Raw genomic sequence first — 10,681 nt, 5'->3', positions numbered from 1 at the left:
CATTTTTGAAAAAGAAAGCAAAAGAGGAGAGTATATTTTGAAGTTCTGCTACAACTAATGCCAAAAAGAATAGACTGCAGAGAAAAAGACGCGGGAGTCGGAGTCAAGTTGCGAAGTTTTCAAAAATTATATGAAATACTTATAGTTAGAATAATAAAATGAGGTGGTAGAAGGAATTCACTACTTATTAACCGTCATCACCATCAATTTCACTCTCACTATCCATCGTGATGAAGATGAGGAAACCATGACCTGTATATAAAGAAAATCAAGTAGAATGGGGGGAAGAGATGAATAAATAAAAACAGTGATAAGAAAAACATTTTTATAGAATAAATGATAACTTGTGTAAAGTCTAGTAAGAAAATTTTAATGTTTTAAAGTTGTAGCGTAATTTAAGGGAGTCAGAGTTGTAATAAAATAGATAATGATATCATGTAAAATAGAGAATAGGTGCGATTCTAGGCGCTTTAGTCTGGAGCCGAGCGACCGCTACGGTCGCAGATTCGAATCCTGCCTCAGGCATGGATGTGTGTGATGTCCTTAGGTTAGTTAGGTTTAATTAGTTCTAAGTTCTAGGCGACTGATGACCTCAGAAGTTAAGTCGCATAGTGCTCAGAGCCATTTGAACCATTTAGAGAATAGGTGAGGATGTAAGAGGAGTAAGATAGACAAATCAGGGACGAACATTGTAATAGATATGAAGTCGGCAGACAAGGTGCAGCATCATTGCGGCCAGATCGACGGCAGGTCTGAGGAGAACGGTTAGGTATGAGAGCAAGGGACACGGTGAGTGCCTGGTACATCACCTTACGAGATGACGAAAGAAGAGGCCTTGGTGGAAACAACGGTCCAAGAGGATAACACATCTGGGGGGAAAGTTTTGAAAGCTACAACGCATCCTGGATACAATCGCCATGTACCCTGATATGAGATTTATTCGTACGAAAGTCATATATAAGCGTTATAACAATGGTTTTGCGAAAGTGTTAGGTACTTGACACATCTATAGCGAACTGTTTAAAGCAGCGAATGGAGAGCTGATGGTTGTCCACCGAACCGGAGCGGAGGCAGACATATTACAGAAAGGACTAGCGGGTGTTTCAATTCACAACAGGAAGAAGAAGAGACGCGTTTCTGTAACTCAATGTTCAGAATAACCGAAACTGTTATCAGACCATACGGAATTCAACAACTGCGAAACAACCCCTGAACACTCATGGGACGAAGCAAGAAAACATGGAAGGCTGTCCAGTCTATCTGGATGAACAACTGAATATAATAAAGACGCACAACAATTTCAAAGAAGACGCAATAAGAACGGATTAAACGATAATGAGATTAAACAGGTCTTCAATTCCAATTACTGGTCCAGAGAAGAACGAAGACACAAGTGAGAAGACAGCAAGATGCACAAAGAACAGAAGATGCAACGCAGAAGATTTGGAAGAAGGAAGAGCCTGGACCAGAAGATATCAGTAAACCTTTTCAAATCCCATTTCATACAAGACCGTTATTGGATTTAACTGTTCTGGCAGAACAAATATCCGATATTCCTTATGGCAAACTGCAACACCTTCAGATATCGTACCAAGAGATGAAAGATGACTATTCATATGAAAACCTGGAGACGAATAGATCATTGATGAACCGATATAAAGACTCGTTCAAAAAATGTTTCGAATGGCTCTGAGCACTATGGGACTTAACATCAGAGGTCATCAGTCCCCTAGAATTTAGAACTACTTAAACCTAACTAACCTAAGGACATTACACACACCCATGCCCGAGGCAGGATTCGAACCTGCGACCGTAGCGGTCGCGCGGTTCTAGACTGAACGCCTAGAACCGCTTGGCCACAACGGCCGGCAAAAGATTCGTCAAATGCTGCCAAGAAAAGATCTCCAATACAACACCGCCATAGACACATCCGAAATGGAACAAAGGCAACCACGCATTCACGGCACGCTCAGACTTTCAGCAACTTTCTCTCTGCAGACCGTCCTTCCATGCTCAGCGGAGATGCGGCGAGGCACACGGCCGATCGTCATTCCATGCTCAATGGGGACAAGGCGAGGCGCACGGCCGATCGTCATTCTACACTCAGCAGAGATGATGCGAGGCACACGGCCGATCGTCATTCCATGCTCAATGGAGTCAAGGCAAGGCACACGGCCGATCGTCATTCCATGCTCAATGGAGTCAAGGCGAGGCACATGACCGATCGTCATTCCATGCTCAGTGGAGTCAAGGCGAGGCACACGACCGATCGTCATTCCATGCTCAATGGAGTCAAGGCGAGGCACACGACCGATCGTCATTCCATGCTCAATGGAGTCAAGGCGAGGCACACGACCGATCGTCATTCCATGCTCAATGGAGTCAAGGCGAGGCACACGTCCGATCATCATTCCAGGCTCAATGGAGTCAAGGCGAGGCACACGGCCGATCGTGATTCCATGCTCAATGGAGACAAGGCGAGGTACATGGCTGATCGTCATTCCATGCTCAGCGGAAATGCGGCGAGGCACACGACCGATCGTCATTCCATGCTCAATGGAGTCAAGGCGAGGGACACGGCCGATCGTGATTCCATGCTCAATGGAGACAAGGCGAGGCACATGGCTGATCGTCATTCCACGCTCAGCGGAAACGCGAGGCGCACGACCGATCGTCATTCCATGCTCAATGGAGTCAAGGCGAGGCACACGACCGATCGTCATTCCATGCTCAATGGAGTCAAGGCGAGGCACACGGCAGATCGTCATTCCATGCTCATTGGAGACAAGGCGAGGCACATGGCTGATCGTCATTCTATGCTCAATGTAGACAAGGCGATGCCTGTGGCCAATCATCATGCCACGTTTGATGTGGGAAGTCGAAACACATGAAAAAGAATGTGACGATTTCAATTAACCATGTTAAAGATGTAGGAGAAAGAACTGTCTATGACAGACTAGTATCAGAACCAAATGAAAAAAATGTAATTTTTGCAATTGTGTTTACAAATATTTGAATCTGAAGACTTTTATGTGTTTGCAACAGATACTTTTGGCGATGCATTAAAATTTTTTATCTTGACACAGCAATAACATTTATTTTCCAACATCTTTAAGTTAATAAAACCTAAAGTTATCATTTCTTGGGAGATTAAGTTTGTAATATGTGATATGTTTGTAAAATAAATAGATAAATATTAATGGGTTTAGGTATTCCATGATGTCAGTTTAAAGTTTGTAATGTAATTTGTAGTATTAGAAATACATTTGTAAAATTGAAATTTGAAAATTTTTGTAAAGTTTTAATGCATAGACTTAAGATTTTTTGGGAATATAGATATGTTTACGAATAGGACTATTCCTGTTTAATATAAATTAGGTAATCAAAGAAAACAGATCAGCCTCAAAGTTACAAAATTTTAGGGATGATACAAATTTATAGATAAGCTCAAATTGTTTGAATTTAAATTAAAATGTAGACAACTGTACTGTAAGAGTGAGATCTTAGAGTAGTTAAATAGAATTGTATAAAAATCAGAGAATTAGAAAGAATGTTAAATTTTGAAAGAAAAAAGAATATCACTTAACAGCTCAAATCCGTAAATATGAACCTAAGTACAATGTAATATAGAACGATAAGGAGACTAGATCCAACCACTGTTTAGGGTATACAAAATATTAAAATAGGAAGTTGGTCAGTAAATATGTCAATTTCTACAGTCAGAAGCTGAAAACTATTTTGCACTGACTTCAATCAATTTCTCAACCATTAATTGACCCATTGCAAAATTGAACACGGAAGGAGGAGGATATATAAGGTGGCAGAATGAATGACGGTCATCGTAATGGGAAGGTGAATATGACACATAACTTACTTCGGCAGTCATGAGCAGATTTGCCTGAAGTATGTAACGCAAAAGGGATGAACTCAATCGACGGTATTAACACACCGCTCCTATATAAGGCATGTCAATGAGCAAAAGTTGAAACAAGCAGCGAGAGGAAACGTTTTGTGTGGAAATGTGCGTGGGCAGAAGCAGAGGCTGCACCACGGGAGGCACCACAAAAAGCTCTTAGGGGGCGTCCCGTGATGAGAGTCAGCGACCGGACAGGTGTTGCATACTGGAAAGCAAGTAACAGGCCACCAGAACTAGGACAGAAAGAAGCTTTAAAATACCGCGTTTCGGAATTCCAAATGGATACGAACAAAAACAGTGACGCAGTTGATCATGTGAACAGCGAATGGTACACATGTTCTGTACACATGTAACTTTTAGGCGTCTGGAGCGGGCACAAAACGTCTGATGGGAAGGAAGAATTGAAGTGCCGAGATTTCGATGCAGTTTAATGATATGGCCCTTGCGACTGGCAGAGAGAGTTTCTACAAAATAAGAGAACCACTCCCATTGGTCGATAAAAGCCGTGACGTGGAAAACGAAAGAACCCAGGTGGGGGAGAGTTCGGCTACGAGAAAGACAAGAGCGAAATTTTCGAGGACTCTTCGCTGAACTGGCGTCAAGTGCAGAATGGGGCACATAACGCTCAGTAAAACGCGGAGGAGAAATTTGTGTGAACACTGCATTCACTGTGGCTGACATTCAGCTGGATATTACCTGTAGCATCGTTGAGCTCCAACTATGGAGAAACGAACCAGCCAGTTAGTTAATTGGTCTTGTCAGGACTGAGACGGCATTTTAATATGCACGTTGCTCCAGCCTTACACGTGCATATCACCATATTCCAAGACTAGGGATGAGTATATGTTTTCTCACATCATGAGAAACATAGGGAGAGTGTCTGCTGAAAAAATCACCAAAGGCTTAATTAGTTTTTATGGGCGAAAGCAGTCATGCAGATGACTGCTCATTGCAGCTAAGGTAAATACTGCGAGCAGAGGTGTAAACTTGTTGGTTCACCAGCTAGCTTCCACTGTAAACTCGAGCGACCTTAGGTAATCTTTTGCTCAACTTGACACATCCTCCATAAACTAGATTGTCATCCTAAATAGTACTGAACTTTGAACCGGAATCCGATGACTTATTGTAGTACTGGCCAACATCATGACATAGTCGTAAGAATAAGAATAATTTTGTAAAGAAACTTCTAATTAGAATTGTACCATTGTGGTGTTTAGGATTATTTCACTTTCTGAGGAAGAGATGCGTTCGTTTGACAAATGTCGTAACATTGTCACATTGTAAACTGTCCCGGGTTCGATTCCCGGCGGGGTCAGGGATTTTTTTCTGCCTCGTGATGACTGGGTGTTGGGTGCTGTCCTTAGGTTAGTTAGGTTTAAGTGGTTCTAAGTTCTAGGGGACTGATGACCATAGATGTTAAGTCCCATAGTGCTCAGAGCCATTTGAACCATTTTTTGAACCATTGTAAACTGTGTAATTGCGTGTATTTCTGTGATAAGATTCCATCATTAGACCAGAAATATATACAGCTTACATAGTTGTTGTTCTGACCTCATAAACTTTACAAGCTTAATGTTTTGAACTTGGTCTTAGACTTCAGTAAACTCAATGACAGAGGTAATCACTGCAAACAGCTAAAACAACTTAAATAGGCCCAAGTACTATAAACCTAGATGTAGAATACAGTAACAAAAAATGTGTAAAACGAAATAGAACATAAATACAAATAGAACTAAATTGTAAAGCTCACTCCTTCAGAGTAACACTATATAATTTTTTGGAAATAACCTGTGTAAAATAAAATAAAGTTATAACTGTCAGAGAAAGTATAATAAGCACGTTATGTAAAACACCAAAGTTTGTAAATAACGTAAACCGAAAATAGAACACAGGCCACAAAGGGCCTGCGAGCTCTCATCTGGCCCGTCCCTTACACTCAGGCAGGGAAATGAAGGGAAACAAAAGTGATAAGTGAAAAGCACTAGTTTGCTGTTTGTTCCGCAGTAGCTATACTGTAGAACAAAAGTGAACTAGCGCTTTTTATTTATTATACTGTTTACTGTTGTTCTACCAAGAACTGACGGAAGATACATTCAATATAAAAAAAAATATGAGCAGCAGTCACCAAGAACCACTCGAATACAGCAGCAAGGCTGTTTCCCTAATAACTGGGAAGAACTTACGTCATCATCCAGAAAGGCACTGAAGAATTCCACAAGCTAGAAATATTAGAGGCATTGAAAAAAAAAAAGAACGAACCTCTGAAATAGCCTCTCAACCGGAAGGGAGAGCGCACAGCGCCTACTGAGCGAACATCAGACTGTGACCGTTAGCTGCCGAGCTGCAGTTACCACCGTGGGCGCATCCTCAAGCTCTTCGTCGAATTAGTGGCAAAATGACACTGAAAGAGCTTGAAGAACCCCATCTGTGTGTGTGTGAATTTTCTTACAGACGTGGCCACATTATCACAGTAAGGATTGATTACTTAGGCAGTTGTGGTAGTGGTGGATAAACGGTCTACTTGTCCAACATGTCCAGAAGAAGCACAACATGAGTCGATCACAGATTAACGTGCTTTTGCTTGTTTGGTCTCGATTCTCCCAACCCCCCTTTTTTTTCATCAAAGTCAATATCCATCAGGAGTTTGTACAACTTGGTCAAACGGCAGACGGTAAACAGGAAAGTCTGTTAACGCGCGTGACAGATGTGTGGTTCGAAGAGGCCTCAACAGTGGGAGAATCAAAACTGATTGTTACCTGACATTGTGTTGACACTCGCGCGGGTCCTTGAGCACACTACCTGGCAAAACATCACGCTCCCGCTGTGCTCCAACCACCGTGTTCTCCGGAACTAACCCAGACTTAAAACTATACAGGGTTATTACAAATGACTGAAGCGATTTCACAGCTCTACAATAACTTTATTATTTGAGATATTTTCACAATGCTTTGCACACACATACAAAAACTCAAAAAGTTTTTTTAGGCATTCACAAATGTTCGATATGTGCCCCTTTAGTGATTCAGCAGACATCAAGCCGATAGTCAAGTTCCTCCCACACTCGGCGCAGCATGTCCCCATCAATGAGTTCGAAAGCATCGTTGATGCGAGCTCGCAGTTATGGCATCTTTCTTGGTAGAGGAGGTTTAAACACTGAATCTTTCACATAACCCCACAGAAAGAAATCGCATGGGGTTAAGTCGGGAGAGCGTGGAGGCCATGACATGAATTGCTGATCATGATCTCCACCACGACCGATCCATCGGTTTTCCAATCTCCTGTTTAAGAAATGCCGAACATCATGATGGAAGTGCGGTGGAGCACCATCCTGTTGAAAGATGAAGTCGGCGCTGTCGGTCTCCAGTTGTGGCATGAGCCAATTTTCCAGCATGTCCAGATACACGTGTCCTGTAATGTTTTTTTCGCAGACGAAAAAGGGGCCGTAAACTTTAAACCGTGGGATTGCACAAAACACGTTAACTTTTGGTGAATTGCGAATTTGCTGCACGAATGCGTGAGGATTCTCTACCGCCCAGATTCGCACATTGTGTCTGTTCACTTCACCATTAAGAAAAAATGTTGCTTCATCACTGAAACAAGTTTCGCACTGAACGCATCCTCTTCCATGAGCTGTTGCAACCGCGCCGAAAATTCAAAGCGTTTGACTTTGTCATCGGGTGTCAGGGCTTGTAGCAATTGTAAACGGTAAGGCTTCTGCTTTAGCCTTTTCCGTAAGATTTTCCAAATCGTCGGCTGTGGTACGTTTAGCTCCCTGCTTGCTTTATTCGTCGACTTCCGCGGGCTACGCGTGAAACTTGTCCGCACGCGTTAAACCGTTTCTTCGCTCACTGCAGGCCGACCCATTGATTTCCCCTTACAGAGGCATCCAGAAGCTTTAAACTGCGCATACCATCGCCGAATGGAGTTAGCAGTTGGTGGATCTTTGTTGAACTTCGTCCTGAAGTGTCGTTGCACTGTTATGACTGACTGATGTGAGTGCATTTCAAGCACGACATACGCTTTCTCAGCTCCTGTCGCCATTTTGTCTCACTGCGCTCTCGAGCACTCTGGTGGCAGAAACCTGAAGTGCGGCTTCAGCCGAACAAAACTTTATGAGTTTTTCTACGTATCTGTAGTGTGTCGTGACCATATGTCAATGAATGGAGCTACAGTGAATTTATGAAATCGCTTCAATCATTTGTAATAGCCCTGTATTTCCGAACCTTAGAGGTGATTCATGCGACAAGGGACCTGCGTGCCAGGAATGTTTCTACAAAAGGGAAGAAACGTAAAGATCGGTAAATTACCAGTGAAGATAAGTGCGTTGAGGTGTACAGTGCTTAAAATGTAATGCGGTGATTAAGAGGGATATTATAAGCAATGTTCGGTCTTTCTTTGTAAACTCTCGTAGTCCACACAAACATCAAACATAGTAGGAGAGGCCTTGTCTTCATTGACTGCAGGTTCTTGTTCTATAAACCATGCCACCCTTCCTACGATTGTGTCATAGTATATCATGCAAGCATGCTTGCCTCAGACCCTTCGGCCTACACACCTATAAGAACATATGATTACATGAACTGCCTCGAGTCGGTTGAATTGTAACGAAGAGGCACTGAAGATGGTTATTTACAGCAGAAATATAGATCTGCATGAATAATAAAAAGTACTGCTCTGAGCACTATGATGGGACTTAACTTCTGAGGTCATCAATCGCCTAGAACTTAGAACTACTTAAACCTAACTAACCTAGGGACATCACACACACCCATGCCCGAGGCAGGATTCCAACCTGCGACCGTAGCGGTCGCGCGGTTCCAGACTGTAGCGCCTAGAACCGCTCGGCCACGACGGCCGGCAAAAAGTACTGCGTCTGCCACTGACTGTTGTATGCCTCGCCTTCCTTACAATTACGGTCGCTGTGCGCAACGGTTCCCGGTGGTATCGAAGTTACTTAATGCTTATTTGTTTTTGGAGACGATTCATTTCATGGAATTACTAATGAACCATTGTCAAACGGCTACTGCTTTCGCTGTCTCTGTTTACGGAGACCAGTGTTGTCGATCATCAGGATTTCGTTTATCTGCATGATACAATATAGCTAGGATGCTGGGTACAAATGTAGTTTTTTCATTTTCGTCGTTCGTCAGTCTTTTGACTGATGCAGCCTCCCACCATGTCCGTTCCTATGCCAATCTCTTTATCTCAGAGTAGAACAAACATCAAACCCCTCAGTAATTTGTTCGATAGATTTCATTCTCTGTGTTTCTCTGTATTCCATACTCTCTGCAGTTACTTTCTGACTAACTCGAAATAAATTCGCTGGGTGCGAATATCTTGGACATCGGCCGTGTTGTAGACATACTATTAGGCGTCTATAAATTCATGCGATTCCGTGATGATACAAGTTTTGTAGGAAGATGGACAAGGATAAATGTATCAGTTTGATCTAAGGGACCCTGGTCCGAAAACGAACGAGTCGTAAGTTCTAAGCGAAAACCGTTCTGATACCTCTGACAGTGGAATACATGTACCAATACTGTTGTTGCTCAGAACGCAGGGTGGACAACTTTCAGAGGTGATAGTATGGACCAAAACAAGAAAAAATGTCTAGTAATCATGGGCTCTAAAATACGTACCCTAAGAACAAGTATTCGAACATCAGAGATATCAGAACGATTTTCGCTTTTAACGCTCAACTCGTTCAATTCTGAACAAGGAACCCCCGACCCTTACCTCAGACTGACACATTTATCTGTGTCCATCAACCTTGAAGCCTCGCGGGGTATCCGTGCGGTCTTAGGTGCCTTGCCACGGTTCACACGGCTCCCCCCGTCGGAGGTTCGAGTCCTCCCTCGGGCATGGGTGTGTGAGTTTTCCTTAGCATAAGTTAGGTCAAGTTCGATTAAGTAGTGTGTAAGCCTAGGGACCGATGACCTCAGCAGTTTTTTCCCATAGAACTTACCACCAATTTCCAACTTTCATCCTTGAAACACTGTAATATCATCACGGAATCACTCTGTTTGTACATACATTTACAGGTTCCGACGCCTATATCTTCGAAGCTCTGTAGCGCAGTTGGCTGACGTTTCTGAACATTGGTTCGCATGTAAAATTGATTTACTAAGTACCCTCTATAACCTCTAGAAGTGTCTAACAGCCTGTATATCCGTAAGTATACAGCCAATGCCAAGGTACTAGCACTCAGCGAATTTATTTAAAGCTAATTTCGTACGGCTGTCTATCGTCAATAACGCCTGTTCTTTCAGATGTGCATGTAAGTATTACTTTCTGAGGTCTTGACACCTGTCATATCATCCTGTCCTTTCTATTTGTCAGTGTTCTCCTTATGATCTTTTCCTCGCTGAAGCTGGGAGGAACCTCCTCATCTGTTAGCTTACCATTCCACTTAATTTTCAACATCCTTGCACAACACCATACATCTAACTCTTCGATTTCCTTATTTTCCGGTTTTCCCAGAGTACGTGTTTCATTTCCGTACTTGCTGTGCTCCAGACGTCCACTTCCAGAAATTTCTTCCTCAAATTGAGGCTGATATTTGGTACTAGTAGGCTTCTTTTTCCTGGGAATGGCCTCTTTACATGTTATATCTGCTTTTTGTGTCTTCTTTGCTTCGACCATTTTTGGTTGGGTGGAGCCTGGTGCTGTGGTAGCCTGTGACAGGCCTATTTAGAGGCATGCCGTGCTGGGTTTGGAGGAAGTCGACCCCAGGAAATAGCAGCTAGTGTGGTTCGTGGACGGAGT

General features: G+C 42.9%; 1 protein-coding gene across 1 annotated transcript; it reads left to right on the top strand.

The window, feature by feature from the left end:
• Nucleotides 1–2,009: 2,009 nt before the first annotated feature.
• On the top strand, nt 2,010–2,891 carry LOC126092877 (histidine-rich protein PFHRP-II-like). Its single transcript, XM_049908608.1, has one exon. The coding sequence runs from the start codon at nt 2,010–2,012 to the stop codon at nt 2,889–2,891; it is 882 nt and encodes a 293-aa protein (XP_049764565.1).
• Nucleotides 2,892–10,681: the final 7,790 nt, after the last annotated feature.

Source organism: Schistocerca cancellata, chromosome 7, assembly GCF_023864275.1.
Source record: "Schistocerca cancellata isolate TAMUIC-IGC-003103 chromosome 7, iqSchCanc2.1, whole genome shotgun sequence".
Lineage (NCBI taxonomy): Eukaryota > Metazoa > Arthropoda > Insecta > Orthoptera > Acrididae > Schistocerca > Schistocerca cancellata.
This window is presented reverse-complemented; position numbering and strand designations above follow the sequence as displayed.

Excerpts from the sequence above, each read along its gene's own strand:
- LOC126092877 (XM_049908608.1), top strand. The coding sequence starts at position 2,010 with ATGCTCAGCGGAGATGCGGCGAGGCACACGGCCGATCGTCATTCCATG.